An 18,205-nucleotide genomic window follows, 5' to 3' on the forward strand; every position below is an offset into this window, starting at 1 on the left:
GGCAGGGTTCCTAAAGAGCAATAAAAAGAGAGGAACAGACAGATGTGTTTCAGAGCGGTTGGAGATTTGTAACTGAAAGCACATCTCTGTCTGCTCTCCTCGCGAGAAACAAAGAATCTAACTCTCTTGTCTTTCCTGTGTTTGTTTAATAGGTATTTAGGCCTGACAGTTATAAAACCATTTACGAATCACAATGATTGATTTGATTTGTGATATTTCTTAAATATTTCTCAGAATAAATGAGAACCACAAGAACCATAAATGTCAGGAAAAACATGTAAAATATTAAATATAAGTAGTAGAATAAATGCATTTTCCTCTTAATCATGTTCAAGTAGCGTTCACCGTGATTCTTGCTTTTTTTGGGGTGTGTACAGTCTTAGGGGAGCCAGGAGATTCTCCAGCAGTCGATTTACAGATGTTCCCAGCAGAACTGTTATTCTAGGAGATTATGTTTGTGTTCTTGATTTGTCAAATCATCCACAAGTTTTTTCCAGAACAGGTTTGTCTTGCTCATGCAACAAAGAGGAAGTGAACACTGGAAACTCAGAGTTCACCTTGTCAGAGTTCACTACTAAGCCAGTAATCCTGGTTAAAAAAAAAAGGTTTATCAAGTTCAAAGAGTGATGATCCTGTCACTTTGAAAAAATCTTGTTGGTATGTGATTGGGGCAGTTTGGCAACTGCTTACGACATCCTCACATGAGTTTGAACTTCAAAAATGGACTCCTTACCAAACACAGACACACATATATTTATTTTTATTAGAGTTTGAGTGCACTTTATGCATCTTCCTCACCTTATCATTAATTACAGTGCGGTAAAAAATCTTTTGCCCATTTCCTCTGGCTTTGCTCTCGTCACAGTTAAATGTTTCAGGTGATCAAACTGGTTTCAACTGGTTTAAATAACGTAAATAATTGGAAAAGGCTGTTTTAGAAATGGTTTTGTAAACCTTTCCAGTCTGATATAAAGAGATGACATTGTTTTTCCATCTCCTCTTGAATTTGTGTGGAGTATGATGAGTTTCTTTTTAAATGTAAGCTATTTAAATTTAAATAGCTTACTATATGTGGTAGGACAGGTGCAAGTTCAGCTTTATTTTTAATGTGGACGATGACGGTTAACTCGTTAGTTACCAAGACGAAGGGGTCTTTTTTTGTGGAGCAAGGTTGGCCGGATTTCTTTTTCTCTTAAGTGAAATCATCATTGGAAGACAGCTTTTTGTGTACCTTAGGTTATCTTTGTCCGATCTTAAACTTTTATTCTCCAGAAGAAATTGGGGATAAAATAAGCTTTAGGTTCACAAATATTTATGAGCTGCAAGAAAACAAACAGCTCTGACTCATAAATCCTGAGAGAACAATGATGGAACATTGAACTGAACTGAAGTAACTTTAAGTTTTGATTAGATACCTAAATAACATTTAATTATTAGTAAACACTAAAAGACATATATCTCCTGAAATAACTAATTAAACACCCATACTAAAGATGAAGAGATTTGGTGGCTGCCATAAAAACAGATTTCACTTTTTATTCTGAAAAACCACACAAGTGAAGAACTCATTGGTTTCTGACTCACTTGACCGCAGCTTTCTGCCCCACATGTTGTAGCCCTGCAAGTTAAATAGATGGATAAAAACATTTAGAGTTGAAATATGTCACAGCTCATTCCACTTAGAACAGACTGATATAGTTGCAAATCTAAAAGAACATTTAATGCTCCTCTAGCTAGAGATTTTTTATGTGCTTTCAAGATAAGAAATTAGACTTACCCTTGTGCCCTTGAATTTCCTGATAGAATGAAATAGAGTTTTTTGGTTAGATTTTATACGCAAGATAATGTTCACAGATTCGATTTTGTCAAAGAACTATTTAATAAAAATAAAACTTCTTATAATAAAGGATTTTTGGTTAATTGTGTTGCTAGGTTATTCTGACAAATCTCTCACAGACACATGATTTTGCCCAACGAAAGGCAAAGTGAAAACCATTGGTATGAAAACTCAAACTTAATGTATTATAATGTTATTGATATGAATCAGCTATGTTGTGATCATCCAGTGAGAAACGACGCCATGCCATTAAAAATATACGCAGGTGGACAAAGTTGCTGGTATGCCCTTTTTAATGACCAGAAAACACACAAGGGCCACTGAAGTAACTTGAAACTGACAAGCAACAATAAAAATAATTTACTGGAGATTGGCCAATGAAAATAAGACATTGCTTTTCTAAAGTGGTACAGCTGAACTAAAGAAGAAGACCTGGGCAAAAATGATGATTCCTCTAAAAAAGAAACAGAAGATAATTTGACCCAAGGGACATGTGAAACTACAGTGTGTCCTCTAATTAGCACAGCAGGTGTCTTAAAGCTTCTAATTAGTCAGTCTGTGTATCCAAAGGGTGATAAGTAATCACTGTGCTGTTTGGTGACATGGTGTGTACCACACTGAAGCAAAGGAGAGAGTTCTCCCAAGAGATTAGAAAGAAACTGATAGAGAATCACATTGAAGGTAAAGGCTATAAGAGCGTCTCCAAGCAGCTTCATGCTCCTTTGACTACAGTTGTACATATTATCCAGAAGTTTAAAGTCCATAGGCCTGCTGATGGTGTTGTTGGCTACAGTCAAATTGATTTTAAAGGTGAACGCCATCCATTGATTGTTTGAGCCAATGTGGACTTCAAGAGAGACAATAAAGGAAGACACCACTTTTGAAGAAAGTCGTAAGAGAAAGCACAACTGGAAATGGATGATGACGAGCTACAAAGCTTCTGAGAGATTATCCTTTGCACGGATGAGACAAAACTGGAACATTTCGGCAACCTTCACCGGCTTGACGGTCAGAAATGCAAAAATGAAGCATACCAAGAGAAGAAGACTGTCCCTACTTTGGTGGTAGCCTGGTCAGACCAGGCCCTTACTCTGTGCGATTTGCTTCACCCAAAGTTTCTGGACTCTTTGCTACAGAAAAACGATTGCTTCCTGAAGGCATGGTGGACTCTGCTGAAGTTTTAAAACTTACCCAATCAATAACGTTCGCCCGTGACGTATGTAATGCCCAGAATCAACGGCAAGAAGCTTACCAGAATTTGACTGTGCTGTCAAGCGAGACGTGCTGAGCCAAACTGTCAATGTTAATTCAGTATTTGACAGCGTAGTCAACACAAACTGAACAGCTTTGTTCACTTCCTCCACCGCCATTGCTACAAGCACAGGCAGACTACAATTCTAAAAGAGCTCAGAACATCAACGTCATCGTTCACAACTTCACCTTCGGTTCACTGATGGGTCCAGTTGAAATTGTACCAGAGGGAATCCTTGTAAACAGGAGAAAGCCCATACTGTGCTGTAAGTGATATTTGAATCGAGCGGATTAGCGCAGGAAGGCAATGGCCAGGCTAGCTTTGAGGCTGCTTTTGAGCCTCAAAGCTCAAAAGCAGCACCATGGGACCTTTGAAATCTCAAGACTATCAAGGAATTGTGGAGAGAAATGTGCTGCCTAAAGCTTGGTCTTAGTCGCAGGTCATGGGTCTTCCAACAGGACAATGACCCAAAACACACCGGTAGAAAAAGCCAAGAAAGACTAAGAGCAAAACTTTGGACTATTCTGAACCTGCTTCTGTGAACCCTGATCTAAATCTGTCAGGAGAAGGCACACTTCAATCTGAGACAGCAGACTGACATCAAGGAGACGACCAAATAACCTGCGGATAGGCGCAGAAGAAAAAAAGATTGTAAAGCCAAGAAAAACATTTTAGGAGCAGATTTAAAAAAAAAAAAAACAACATAAAAAAACAGTGTCATCTCTACATCAGATATGTTCTGTGTACAAACACATGGACTCACTTCCTGTTACGGCCACATATTTCAGGACACTACTCAGAGCAGAAAGACACGCAGAACAAGGTGAAACGTAATCAAAAGTTTGATTTTTGAGAAAAAGCTTTTTAAAATTTCAATTTCATTTCATTTCTCTAATGTTCTGCCACAGGTCTTTGCCTGACACTTCTTAAAGGTATGACTTTCAGATACGGTTTACTGTGGGTTAGGTTTTTTTAAGCCTGACACTTCTTTATTTAACCTTCATTCACTCACTTTCATCTAGTTTTGATTTCCCCCTTTTTTTTTAGCAGATTCAACAAAATCCTCTAGTTGTTGGTCAGAGACAACAGCTAAAGGACGGGTGAACCAAGAAGCAGCCAAACTCAAAAAAAAAAACATGCAACCCTCCCACGGTCTTAAGAAATGGGACCAAATGAGCGTTTTACCCTTTTTACCCAGCGAGTTGGTACTGACCCCGCGAGCACTTTTACAAGATTTGTTTCTTGTGTGGTTTCAGGAACTGGAGTTACGACCTTAGCAAAGACTGACGAGCCATTTCATCGGAACCATCTTGGATCGAAACATTTGCGCAACACTGTATCTTTTACTAATGGGGGAATTTATTTTTACAAAAACAACATACTGTGTTAGAATGAGTCATTTGTTTGTTTTGAGTTTTAAATAGAATGTGAAGAACAAATCATGGCAGATTTTTTTATTTTTATGTCTGTAAAGTTTGATTGACTGTGTTTTGCTTGAAGACAAACAACCTGCTCTTACCAGTGGTGGCTCCAACGAGGTAAACCAGCAGGAATAGGTAGCGTGATTTCATAATGTGACCAGTATCATGGGATCAGAGAGCTTTGTGTTGAAAATCACTAGAGAGAGAACAAGAGACAAGATGACAATGAGTCACTATTCTCTGAAAAGCAATTGTTGATTTTACAGGGTTAGAAACCGGCCTTTGGCTATTAAAACATGCACTATTTACTTTTTTTTACTAAACTCAACACATCACAGCACAGTGACAGAGGTGGAACACCTCAAAGTCATTTTATCAAGCTATTTCAAAGCCTGATAAATGACAGCCGTCCTGAAGGCTTTGTCCATCCATTGTCGTTGTCCTTTCACCTTAATACCTGCGTTTTTCTTTTGAGCAGGAGCTGGGGAGTGGCAATCAGATATTTTACAGTCAATGTGGCATAAAGAGGCCTTTAACGCCACAACAAACACATTCAGAGACAATAATAGATCTGTGGAAAGAATGCTGAAACTTTACACCGTTCAGCTCTCTGACAATGGGTGTTGGGACATCTAGTAAATCTTTGTAAAAATGTTTCGCGTTTATTGTCTCTCTTGGTCCTCCGTCTGTCAGAAAAAGATCAAAACTATCTGAGTTATTTTGAAGGCAAGGAGTGGAGGCGTGGGGCAAACAGAGAATAAAATTTGAATTATTATTTAATTTTCTGGTTTTATGGAATAATTAACCGGTGGGGACCAAAGTCTTCTCAATGTTTTGAGCTTGAACAATAAGGTTTTCCACCAAAATTGTGTTTAATATGTTTTTGGACTGTTCTATATATTAAATATTGACTAATAACCCCAAACATACCTTCTTTTTTTTTTTTTACATGGAACTGAAACATTTTTGTTGTTCGTATTATTTGTTTTTAACTTTGTGCATATCCTCAACGTACGGCCGCAAATAAATGATAAATAAAAAATAGCTACTGGCCTAAGTTTCACCATATCTACATTTAAACAACTCTTAAGGAGTTTAAAACAACTGGAACAAAATAAGGCTGCATAAGAAGGGTTTTTGTTTTCATCCAACATCTTGTTCAGTCATTAAATCTGGGACGGAAGCTCCCAACAGCCATAAATAAGCCTTGATTTTCAGCAGTAAAACAAACGCTGATGTTTCTGTCAAAGCGATTACACGTCAGTTTTGCTAACACCGGTCTCTGTGTTTTCTTCACTTTGGAGAAAGGAAAGAAAGAAAGCTGAGGTTTTAATTACTACCAGGTGTTTAGGTCATAACTTGTAGACACAAACCCCAAAATTATTACTTTGATAGAAGTATTTACTGCCTCTTTTGCAGAGTTTTTACTCTACTACAGTAAAATTTAAAGTATAAGCTGTCGACTATTTTCAACTCAAAAGACAAGCTTAAAAAATAATCCACTTAGAAATATCTTCCTTATACAAAACCACATCAAAAAATGAGTAGTACTTCCACACTATGGTCTTTTTTTCTGGAGTAAATTTCTTCCCTCGTAATTTGTTTTTACCCCCAGAAAATACATGATGTTGATGAATTAGAACCGTTTAAAAAAACTGCAGCAAAATATACCAAACAAAAAGTCAAAATTATTGCTCAGGTCTCTTTTAGGACTTCCAAATATCGCCATTTCAGATCTTTCTCCATGTTTCAACCCTTTCTGAGGGCACAGAACTTAGCTTTAAACATCACAATGTCTACATCACGAGATATAAAAAAGATTGAGGTGGTAGATAACAATTATGCTAACATGTGATCAATAATTTATGAATTGTGCTAATGTCGAATATTTTCTCTTTTTTTAAGCCCCTTTAAATAGGTATCAGTTTGAACCACTCACTAACACTACACTGATTGTGTATTTAATTTACAATTAACATCAATCTGACATAAATGGGAGATTATGTCCACAGTTTACCAGCGTCCATTAATAGGCTTACATAATGACACCAATTAAAATAGTTTGTGAGTGCAGTCGCACAAACATGTCTCAGTCTCTCTGAAGAGGAATCACTGGGTGGCGAGACCACAAATCTTGAATTTTACGGCAAATTTTCTTTACGTGTGGGTTTGTTTGGTTTTTGTGACTTTCTCTAATTTTCTCTAATTGTCAAAGCGATTACACTGTAATAACCCCACTTTCTCTAATTGTCTAATAGACAATTAATGTAGCAGTTCTGAAAACGAAAAGGCTCGTCTTGTGTTGAGCCCGTGAGGATAAATGACAGGCAGGTTTAAATCTGGGTGTTTGCTCAGGATCGCTCCGTGAAACATTTGTAAATACAGAAGAGAAAGGGCAAACATCACTCGGGTTATTTAAAAGAGAAATTCCCCCAAGTTCAAAGGTCAAGTTTGAAAGGTCAAAAAAAATCTGCTACTTTAAACAATAATATCAATTTTTTTTTTTTTTTTTACAAAAAACTAAATTCTCTGTAAAGACAAACATATTAATTAAAAGTTATGAGAAACTTTCAAATGTGTAGAAAAGAAATAAAATGAATTATGATGTTTAAAAGAACAACATGAGAGTTCGGATTGACAACTAATGAGTCATACAGCAATAAATAATACTGATGTAATTATCCTTACAAAGTTCCCATTACAAATAGACATGTATATAAATAGAACTTTTGGAAAAACTGCCATTGATGTTGAAAGGCGCTAACAGAGCTGGTTAATTCACGGCGTTGTTTGCATTTATATATGAGAAGCAAGCAATGAAGGATCAGATTGTCGCTGCTTTTGTAATTCCCTTTTTTCCCCCCTCTTCATAAGCTTTTAATCTTTCACTTCATAACCGGTCCGGATGGTGTGAACCACGCATGAATCAGCATTTCTCTTGTTTCTTTTTTGGAAAGATGGATCACATTTAAAAGACGCTCAACTGTATGTTGTGGACCCTAAAGGTTTACAATTCATTGATCTCTCCTTTAAGAAAATGTCTGGCAGAGAAATAAAGTATAACAAGAAGTCCCTGAAATCAGAGTGAAATCTTTTACCTTGTTTGTATGTGGAGTCCTCCGGGTGCTGTGGAGCGTCTCTCTCTCTCTCCCTCCTGATACCTGAGACTGCTGTGTTAATTGCGCAGGGTGTGTTGCCTTGTGACGATGTCACAGGTGAGGAAGGTGGCTGCCTCGGCCGTGGCTCAAGGGGGAAGAGCCAAACTAGGATTCAAGGTAGTGTGACAATGCAGTCACAGCTGGCGTTTCAGCAAATCAGTGCTACTGAGAAAGTGAGCAAAAAAAAAAAGAGAGATTCATGTTTCATGTTTTCTTCAGCAGAATTTTATACTGTTTTATTTACTTGAGCTTTGTTTAAAGTAAAAATAAAACTTAATTCCATGTGAAAACTCAAAGATGAACAAATTTCACGTGGATTTATTCTGAATGCTGAACAGTAATCTGTCACCACCCCCACTGCAGTTCCAAGAAACACCAAAATAAGGGTGAACTGGTCTGACGTTGATCACAGGTGACCGTGATGGATAATGCCTTTATCGAGCTATGTGCCTTTCTTTTTTCAAACAAGTCTGTGTTGTTCTTTCATCAAAAGGTAAACATATCAGAAAAATGCAGGCATGCTCTGTTAGGGCTGCAAGGAAATGTGTTTAACCCCAACATTTGAGGGAACTAAATTTATTCACATATACAAACCCACACCCATGCACACCACATTGCGAGCATACCCAAATCAAGTTTAACAGGTTTTCTTCTCTCACGACTTAATACGTTGAGGTCTGTATTACAGTAGACTTTTGACTCACAGTTCCTGACATGGTCAATAGTGGCTCACTGCGTTATGTTCTGGGTTGTTTTGAGGTTTGACTATTCTGTCTTCCTCATGTTCTATCATTTGATCAGTCTGGTTTCTGTTTTACTTTTTGTTCAGTCCTTCTTGGTGTTTGTAGATGTGTTTATGTCTTGTGTCTAGTTATTCTTTGCTACTCTAGTTCAAGCATGCTTCTTTGGTCTGGCTATTCTGTAGGGTTAGATTTATTTCCTAGGCTCCTGTGTACTCTCCCTTGGCCCTAGCTTCCCTTCTGCTCTCTCCCCTCACACCTGCAACCCATTTCAGCTGTCTGTTTCTTGTTCAGTAATCAATCTCCCCAGTAAATATAAAACTCATTCTCAGTACCTCCTTGCTTGTTCCTCCGTGTCTAATCTTGTTTTGTTTTTTGTTTTTTTATTGCTACTGGATTTCTGGTTTTTGTTCTGCATTGGCTCCTTGTGGTTCCTGTTGTTTTTTGTACATTTTTTAGATCAATTTTTTGCATTAAAGCAGTTAGCATGCTCCCAGCTCCAGTCTGCATTTTGGTGCATCCATAAACTCATAATTTATGACATACTAGAGTTCTAAGCATTGGACAACTATAAGCCTAAAGATTTTTTTCTTTCTTTATATTGTCCCTTGTAGGTAAAATGTCAGAATTAAAAGGGGAAAATATTCTAAAAACAGGGGACAGACATTAGTTTCTTTCTCGTCACATGTCATTTGACGTTGATTTCGTGAGGCAGACCAACGCAAAGTGGTGCATAGCTGTGAAGTGAAAGAAAAATGATACACGATTTTCAGTGTTAAACCAAGAAACACACATCACACAGGCTAGAAGAAAACGTTGTAGGGAATTGTGAGGCAGCCATGGGTTATGTGATGATATCCCAAGTGTTGAACGTCTTAAAGAGCAACATTCAGTTCCTCAACCAGGAGTGTACAACGGCTACCTACTGTTTTACTGAACAGTGCTGCAAATAATGCATGTTTTGAACCCCAGTGTCACCACATGGAGTCGTCTTTTGAGCCAATTAACTTGAATAAGTACTTTCAAAGTAATAAACAAAACAAAAAACGCAATGTGTGACATGAATGCAACATATAACACATAGAGATGTACTGGAGTAGAAGGCACAGATACTCAATGAAAGAAGTCCTGAAATAATAAAACACAGTAAAAGATTTAAAAAATAAATATAATGTAATGTAATGTAGTATAATATAAAACAAAGCAGTTTCTAAGAACACTTTTATGGGCTTTTAAAATGAACATGCCACTCAGAATATGGCAGGAACGCAACGCATAGATGAATCTTTTTCTCCATATCTCTCAACAGAGAAACGAATGCAACGTGGTGTCTTGCCTTCTGGCGCCCTCTAAAGGGAGAAGCTGAAAAATACGAAATTGGCCATAAAGAGAGCTGCCCGCTCGCTAGATGGCAGTGTTAGGAACATTAGTGGTTTCTCCAGTCGTATTACTCACACGAAGAAGAATATTAGTCACGTTTGACCCAAACATTGACAGAAAGTAGAAGCCAAATGGGAGCTTCTGCTAAAATGTGATCATGTTCTTTCTCGCAATGTGTGTTTTTTGGTTGTTAGTTAGTAATTAAACCGTGTTGCCGCCATGTTGGTGTGGTTGAAGACCTGCAGACGGTGTTTTCTGCGGAGTCCTGTTCTTCTAAGAGGGTTTCAGTCTGTTACAGCAGTCAGACACAGACGGGCTGAGCCCCAGGTAAACTCAGCCGCTGTGTACCGATGGTGCTCCACTGTTCAGGGCGAGGTGAGGGTCCGGTTCGCCCCCAGCCCCACAGGTAAGGTCCTCAGTTAACGTGGAGTTATTCTATGTTGGGAGATAATAGCAGTTACTTAATCATCCTCTTTGTGTGTCGTAAAGCATACACGTATTAAACAACATGCTTATAATGTTCAGTGTAAAACTTGGAGTTTCAGATTGTGCCAAGAGTTGAAGTATGCTTCACTTTTCCCACATGCTAGTTTACACCCTTATTCTAAAATTAATTTGTTGGCATTATGTGTGTAGTTTTTGTTTTTGTTTTTGTTTTTTGGCCGGGAGAGGGGACACATCTAATCCATTTTGGAATACAACTGTAACATCACAAAATGTGCTAAAAGTGAAGCGCTGTGAATTCTTCCTGCAGATGGACTATATTCACGTGTGTGCGGATTAGAGGCTTTATATGTGTTAATATGTATTTCTACAATAAGTAGCACATTAGACAATTTTTTTCGTCTAAATCTTCTAAATTAATTTGTAACTAAAAGCAATAACGTCAGTTAAGTGATTGTCTTTAATCAAGAAATAATTAGTTAAGTACTTCTGAAGTTCTTAGCTAGATGGATATTTACTTAGGAAAATGTAATCATTTAATAGGTTTGTAGACTATTTTAATAAAAGCATGGTGCATTGTATGTTTTATGGCCATGTGGGAATTTAGACTTCCAGTCTGTTTGGAAAATGAGAGATTTCTTTTATGGAAACATCTTTTTGTCTGATTTAAGAACTATATTTTTTAATGTATAACCACCTGCTTATAGATCTACTTATCTAGGTCTGGTTCTTGATTGCTGTGGTTTACAGGCTTTTTGCACCTTGGAGGTCTCAGAACTGCTCTCTACAATTATATTTTTGCTAAGAAATATGGAGGCGAGTTCATCCTGCGACTGGAGGACACGGATCAGAGCAGGCTGGTTTCTGGAGCAGCAGAGTCCATAGAGGACATGTTGGAGTGGGCTGGTAAGAGGTTTTTCAAAGAATCTGGATTGTTTGACACAGTCCGGTGTGGGCGCGAACGAAGCGAAGCAGCTGAAAATATAACAAATGAAAACCTAAGCCTAGTGGTAGGGCCGCTAGGGCAGTCAGATTTTTGTGTTGAAAAAATGCTAAAAGTTGAAAAAATGTAGAGGTTGACGAGCAAGCATCATAATTTGGAAATAATAGCTTATTAGGTCAACACAAGCAGGTGCAGCACAATTGGTTCACACCTTCTCGCACCCAGTTCAGTGTGTCAACTATAAACCTAGCTTGATCCAGCTTTAGTGTCACTGTTACTGGTGTATAAAACCCCTTTTTAAAATAAACAACACTTAGCCTGGTGGGGAAGTAAGTGTAGCCTAGTGGCCCACCAGACTTCTAATACATTAGGGGGAAACCCTGAATTTTGGTCCCCAATTAAACCGAGTCTACCAGAGGATCAGGTGTGAAGATTAGATTACTGTTGTAGCAAAGCTATCCACTCTAATTGTCAGTACAATATGGTAAAGACAGTTAAAAACATTAACTTTGGAATCTATTTCTGTTTGTTTTACAATTTTAAACCCTTATTTTATCACTATATAAAGGATAGTCTAGTCTCTAGTGTCTACCTCCACCTGCAGGTATTCCACCAGATGAGAGTCCTCGTCGGGGAGGGCCCCAGGGTCCATACCTCCAGTCCCAAAGATTAGACCTCTACAATGAGACTGCCAGGAAGCTTGTAGAGAGTGGTCATGGCTACTACTGCTTCTGCAGCCCCCAGAGGCTGGAGCTGCTGAAAAAAGAGGCTCTAAGGGCCGGCCAGACACCACGGTACCTAAACGGTCTCGAAAATTTGTTCCTGAACAACCAAAATGGATCAAAGACGTCTGCAGGATTTTTGCAAAGAACTGAGTGTTTGCCTGTTTCTACAGCTACGACAACAGATGCCGTCACCTGCGAGCGGACCAGGTCCAGGAGAAGCTGGCTCAGGGAGCTCCGCATGTGGTCAGGTTTCGACTGGAAGCCGGTGTCGAGTCTTTCCAGGACCTGATCTTCGGGTGGAACCGCCACGAGGTGGCCCAGGTCGGTCTGGAGGGGAATTCACCATGAAAGGTGTGGGTTGGGAACGGCAGCACGCCATTACTCTGGACCTGGGGGGACACCAAAGTGCATTTCTTCAACCTGTTTATTCTTATCCTCAGGTGGAGGGCGATCCAGTTGTGATTAAAGCAGATGGCTTCCCCACCTACCACCTGGCCAACATCGTAGACGATCATTACATGAAGATCAGCCACGTTCTGCGAGGATCCGAGTGGCTCATCTCGACCTCCAAGCATCTCCTCATGTACCGCGCGCTGGGATGGACACCGCCCACCTTCGGACATCTGCCGCTTCTGATGAATAGTGACGGCAGCAAGCTGTCCAAGAGGCAGGGGGACATATTCATTGAAAACTTCTGTAGGGATGGGGTTCTCCCTGAGGCTCTGCTGGATATCACAACCAACTGTGGATCTGGATTTACCTGTAAGTGACAAAGGTCAGCATGTAACAGTTAGGGGTGTCCCGATACAACTTTTTCACTTCTGATACGATATCGATATCGCAGCTTTGAGTACTGCCCGATAACGATATTGAAAAGACATGATCAAGTGATATTATTGAGAGAACAATAGGTAAGAGAAAAACGGACCTATTTATTATTAACTAATTAGTCTGCGTGCAGGATATAAGTGTTGATGGATAGAAATGCTAGGGTAGATTAAATGCTGGAGCTGAGATTTTAGATGCAGGCCGATATAATCCGATACTTGTTTTTTGGCTGATATCGGATCAGTTTTTGATATCAATATCAGATCAGGATCACCCCAGTAGCAATAAGCTTAAGATGAGTGCTGTCAATATTAACTTAATTTAAGTAATAATAATTATTTGTTATTTGTTTTACAGCCAATCGAATGGGACGGAGGTTAGAGGAACTGATTTCTGAGTTTAATCCTTCAAAGATCACAACTCACTCTGCTTTGTTAGACCTAGAGAAGCTACCAGAGTTCAACAGGTGGGGGAGAAATCAACTTCATACGAATCTGTATTAAATCCATCCAACCATATTACAAAGACTGTTTTTAAAATGGAACTTATTCTGGAAATTACTCAACCGGAAGTTATTGTTTTTCTAAAGAATCATAAATTGATTGCTCTCCGTTTCTCTTTGGGACTTTGGACAGAATTCATCTGCAGCAGCGAATTGAAGATGAGCAGAAGTGTTGTGTGCTTATAAAAGATCTACAGCAGCAAATCCAGCAGGTTTACGCTGCAGAGATCCAGGATAAAGAAGTGCTTGAAGGAGATTATATTAGACGTGTGCTACATCTCCGTAAGGTAATCTCAGCTACATTTGCTTTATTTCTACTGAGCGGTACACCACGGCCTGCTGCAATTCAGTACGCTATTTTATCTGTTTCCATTGTAGTATAAGCTAATCCTTTATGTTCACATATATGTTGTCTGTTAATTTTTGTATTGTGTTTTTTTTTATTAAAAAAGCAGTATGTTTTGAGAAACTTAAAGTTTTTTGCATCTTCCGAAACCCTCTGTTGTGCAGGATTTTGTGTGTCAGCTACCTCAGTGAACGACGTTGAACTTGCAAAAGTTCAGTTTAGTTTTCAGTTTTATTGTGCAAAATTTGTAAAGGCTAATGTTTCAACACTATCTGTCTTCATCACAGTAACTAAAGTCACCAGCTTATTTGACTTTGACAGTGGCTTGTGAAAATATTCACATCCCTTAACTTTCAAAATTTTCTCTTGTACAATCACAAATTTTATTGTCCATTGGGGTGCATTCACACCAGCCCTGTTTAGTCCGCTTAAATCAAATTCTAGTTTGTTTGTCCTGAAAGTGCGGTTTGATTGATGAGATGTGAATGCGCAATTGTAAACTCTGCTTCAGAGCAAAAAAGTGAACTTTGATCCACCTAAAAACCTGGACCGCAGTTCAGTTGAAGTGAACTGAGTCGCAGTTCAAATGCACGTGTGGATGCAAGTGGACCGAAGGCCGTCCAAAAGCAGGAAGTGGACTACAGCACAGGGCATTCTGGGTCAATAGAGCCAAAATTAATGCACTAGCAGGAGAAGTAGCTAGTGGTCTTTTAGAAAATATGAAAGAGAGATCCTGCAACTGCTAAAATCTGACTGTAGTCCATTTCTGTTTACGTTTTGAGAAGAAGGAAGCTGCGTTGGCCTTCCTATGAGATTTTTGTGTCATTTCCTTTGGTGGTTCTTGGTGCAGTGCCACCACAGGCGTGGAGGGGAGCAGGTCTTTCAATAAGTTTGGATTGTTTGACACAGTGCAGTGTGAAAGCAAATTGCACCAGCTGAAAATGCAGCAAATGTCGCAATTTTGGCCCCCAATCAAACCTAGGCTACCAGAGTATCAAGTGGGAAAATAACCTTAGTGTGACTTTATGAGATAGATCAACATGAAGTTTCATATAGTGTATTTTCCGATTTAAATTGTTTTTCAAGACATTGCATGTCTAAAGTAATATCTTCAGTAGTAATGTATTGCTTTCTCTTCAACAGGGTCACATAACTTCCATGAAGGAGCTTGTAAGCCCAACCTATTCCTATCTGTGGGTGCGCCCTTCCCTGTCCATCCAGCAGGTGGCAGCACTGACCAAGGAGGCTTCTCATATTGCGTCGTTAGTTCTGAGGTTTGAAAGCAGGTCTTTACGGCATATCAGCAGTGTTTTGTCAAGTTTATGAATATTTGTGTGTGTGTGTAGGTTAATAGAAGAGCAGGGAGAGGAGCTGTCAGTGGACCAACTAACCAAAGATCTAAAGAGTTTGCCTAAGCAGACCAAAGCTACCAAGTATAGAGAGGTGATGAAGATGCTGCGCCTGGTTCTCAGTGGCCTGCAGGTACCAGTCTACGTTGCTTTGAGCTCTAAAATGCGTGTGTTATGTTTAACAGATGTTGGCTGATTCAAACTGAGGCTAATAAGACCCACACCACAGAGCTGCTCACTCTCATGATGCATAGGTCTCACACTTTCTGCCAATGAGTCATTTGTCAGCCTTATGAGTAAAGTCTAAAATCTAACCGATGAGCTAAAATACTCTGCATTCATTCTTCAGAATACAAAGAATATAAAGATTTTTTTTTTTTATCTTTAAGAAAAAAGAAAAGATCATTTTTGAAAGTTTGTTTGCCTGTTGGCTATAGTGGTACATTTAAAAAAAACAATTTAAAATTGCGTAAAAGTTCAATATTTCTTCCCCGTCATCTCAGAAAGTGAAGCTCGTACATTTTATCTAGAATCAACACGCATATATTTCAAGCCTTTGCTTCTTGTAATTTAATGATTATGGCTCAGAAAATTAGAATACTGTGCAGAATGTCATTCTTGGAAACTGGTGGTGTCACACACTAATCAACTGATGAACACAAAACACCTGCAAATTTTTCGTCAGCCTTTCAGTGGTCTCTCAGTCTGGGTCAGTAGACCACACAGTCATGGGGAAGTCTGCTGAGTGGACAGATATCCAGAACACTCAGAGACATACCTGGAGTCGTCCTTTGATTCTTTTATGCATGTTTGAGAAATCCTTCAATCTCCCATAGCAACCATTCAGCTGTGCAAAACGCCTGGTCCGAACCGGCTCTGCCTTCGAGGACAAAGCTCCTCCTCACAGCTGCAGTATTAATGTTGAACTCAGGGCTGCCAATGACCTGCCAGCTGTTATCTTGACTTCAGTATTTCCAACTTGGTACTCAGAAAATGTTTCTTCTAAGTTGAAATGAAATGTAGTCTCTATAGACCAGGGGTCACCAACTCCAGTCCTCGGGGAAAAAAAAAAAAGTTTTTACTCCACTCTATGTAAGCAATAAGTAGTGAGGGTCTGACAATGAGTCTGGTAGACTAGAATAAAACTGTGTCAGGTCTAGAGCTTGTGCTTTTGTTTTGGAAAATATATTTCCTGAAAAGCACAGCTCTTATGGCGTGATTTTTGGAATGTTATTGGGTATATCTTTGACACCATCAGGGCTTTGCTTCATCTCAGTTCTCACTGGCAGCAGGAAGTTTTATCACACAGCCATATTTAAAACCACCGCAACAAGAGCGATATTTTAATCTGACTTCAGAAGTCTGTATTTTACAAAGCAATCTTTTATTCTGGCTTCTGCATGTTTCTGAAACAAGAACAAATTTCAAATGTAATAAAAAAAATATGGATTTGCATATAAAATCTCTCTAAAATGAGATTGTTACAAATTTAAGCAATATTTTTTCTCTTTGTGAACCTTGCATTTAAGTTTGAAAATAACCCTGACCCTGTGAGACTTCGGATGTCATTTAGACTTTTTACAGACCAGGGCTTTCATTTCTGCTATTATTCTTCTAAAATTGCATATTTCAAACTTTTTCAGCACTTTCCTGAGCTGACACATAAAAACTAAAAAAAAAACCCATACATTATGTAACTTCTTTTATTTCCATCTATTTCATGACTAAGCAGAATTGTCATGTCTTGCTTTATAAAGATGGCAAAGCGCTTCATAAACTCTGTGGCGACTCTGTAAAGCGGCACATTTTTCAGGAGGGTTACTGAATGAGGAAGTTGCTTCTGATTCAGTTTCACAATCAGTCTGGTATTCTGAGGAAACCTAACTTGCCTACATTTGTTGCCCTCTGCGTTGCAGCAAGGACCCAGTGTTGCTGAGATGATGGTATCTCTGGGCCCCGCAGAGATCAGACATCGATTCCAGAAGCTTCTGCTGCCTCCAGATTCCTGTTAAAGATGGTTCACAGATAACGTCTTACTCAGCTGGCGAACTGTTCTGTATGTTGAGAAACACAAAACTTGCATCAAACTTGATTACTCCGTCAAACTTGAAAGAGACTCAGCTGATTAAACATTATAAATATTTGTTTTTGTCAGGTGTCTTATATATATATATATATTTTTTTTCTTTTTCTAGAAAAAGACTATGCACACCTGCATGGGAAGTACCTTGGTGTTTTTTTATGTAAATGTTTTACTTCAGAAAAATAACGTGTGTATGCTCCACTGATTCGAAATGGATGGAATAATTTGTTTTAATTTGACAATATTAGCAAGAATAATGACAAGTGGTTTTATTGTGACTGTTTTCTGGCTTTTGAAGGCTACATAATGCAACAGTCTCTCGTCTTTTTTTAGATGTTGCATCATATTTATTACCACAGAGGAACAGGAAGTTGTGAATTATAGATAAAGAAAAGGTTCACTGGCACTGTGAAAAACTTTGAAAAAGAGTAAAATAATAAAGAAAATGCTTCAGTTGGATTCATTCTGTGGAAATTCTCTCGGGCGTCAATTTGTGTCACGTTTTCCACTCCGACTCTGTGTGCTCCAAAAATGGTTGCTTTTTTTCATATATATATCTAATTTTTGTTTTATTTAGTTATTTTTTAAGTTTCTAATCAGGTCACAACAGCAACAAAAAAAGCTAGTATCAGTAGTTGCATTTCAAGCTCTTATCTCAAAACATGCAAGACATTCCAGATGCATGCCAAGTATTTACATCTGCTGTAAAAGTTTAAAAAAACATGCTATTTCCTCACTTTTTGGCTTTAAATCAGATTAAAGTTTTCCTGTTTTATGCCATTCAAGAGTAACACAAACAATCCTTCCTGTTCTAAAGGCCTAAATAATGAGATAATTTTGTTGCTATCTACAAATTCAGAAATCTACATGAATTAGGATTACTAAGCCTTTTTGTACAAATTATGGCATGCTTTGAAAGCTTCAAATATGTTTGTTTTATTATTTTAAAGCAACTCCAACCTCATTTTGGAGACATGTTATATGATTATGTGAAACTAAAATTTCATTGTTTTAACATTTTACTACACAACTTTCTCTCTGACCTGCCTGTGGTCTTTCTTGGTCTTCATGTTGTTTGTTGACTAATATTCTGCTAAAAGTCCTCCACAGAGCTTCATTTATACTGATATTATATTGAACACTGGAGGATTCTGTTTACTTCTATGACTTTTAAAAATCATATATTAGGAAAGTGTG

The 18,205-nt window shown here is 38.4% G+C and overlaps 2 protein-coding genes across 25 annotated transcripts in view; one reads left to right on the forward strand and one right to left on the reverse strand.

Annotated features, from left to right (window-relative positions):
* The window catches only part of LOC111608608, a 73,227-nt gene extending 65,516 nt beyond the window's left edge, over window positions 1-7,711 (reverse strand). For all 24 annotated transcript variants that reach the window (XM_023333628.1, XM_023333629.1, XM_023333634.1 and 21 more), the window contains exons 1-4: window positions 7,609-7,711; window positions 4,609-4,706; window positions 1,778-1,796; window positions 1,585-1,618 (exon numbers count right to left, since the gene is read on the reverse strand). In XM_023333628.1, the coding sequence (XP_023189396.1) occupies window positions 1,585-1,618; window positions 1,778-1,796; window positions 4,609-4,660 (105 nt within the window). In that variant the 5' untranslated portion in view covers window positions 4,661-4,706; window positions 7,609-7,711. The remainder of the gene's footprint in view (window positions 1-1,584; window positions 1,619-1,777; window positions 1,797-4,608; window positions 4,707-7,608) is intronic.
* Window positions 7,712-9,870: 2,159 nt separating this feature from the next.
* ears2 (glutamyl-tRNA synthetase 2, mitochondrial) lies at window positions 9,871-17,467 on the forward strand. The gene is made up of 10 exons (XM_005813332.2): window positions 9,871-10,194; window positions 10,983-11,138; window positions 11,780-11,969; window positions 12,071-12,221; window positions 12,341-12,662; window positions 13,086-13,194; window positions 13,364-13,517; window positions 14,720-14,850; window positions 14,923-15,058; window positions 16,842-17,467. Exons 1-10 carry the CDS (start codon window positions 10,008-10,010, stop codon window positions 16,935-16,937), a joined length of 1,632 nt encoding a protein of 543 aa, XP_005813389.1. The 5' UTR covers window positions 9,871-10,007; the 3' UTR covers window positions 16,938-17,467.
* Window positions 17,468-18,205: the final 738 nt, after the last annotated feature.

The sequence above is a fragment of the Xiphophorus maculatus genome, chromosome 5 (genome assembly GCF_002775205.1).
Source record: "Xiphophorus maculatus strain JP 163 A chromosome 5, X_maculatus-5.0-male, whole genome shotgun sequence".
In the NCBI taxonomy this organism is placed as follows: domain Eukaryota; kingdom Metazoa; phylum Chordata; class Actinopteri; order Cyprinodontiformes; family Poeciliidae; genus Xiphophorus; species Xiphophorus maculatus.

Coding starts and splice junctions, on each gene's coding strand:
- ears2 (XM_005813332.2), top strand. CDS start 10,008: ATGTTGGTGTGGTTGAAGACCTGCAGACGGTGTTTTCTGCGGAGTCCT. Junction 11,970..12,070: donor AGGGCCGGCCAGACACCACG/GTACCTAAACGG, acceptor CTGTTTCTACAG/CTACGACAACAGATGCCGTC. Junction 15,059..16,841: donor TGGTTCTCAGTGGCCTGCAG/GTACCAGTCTAC, acceptor TCTGCGTTGCAG/CAAGGACCCAGTGTTGCTGA.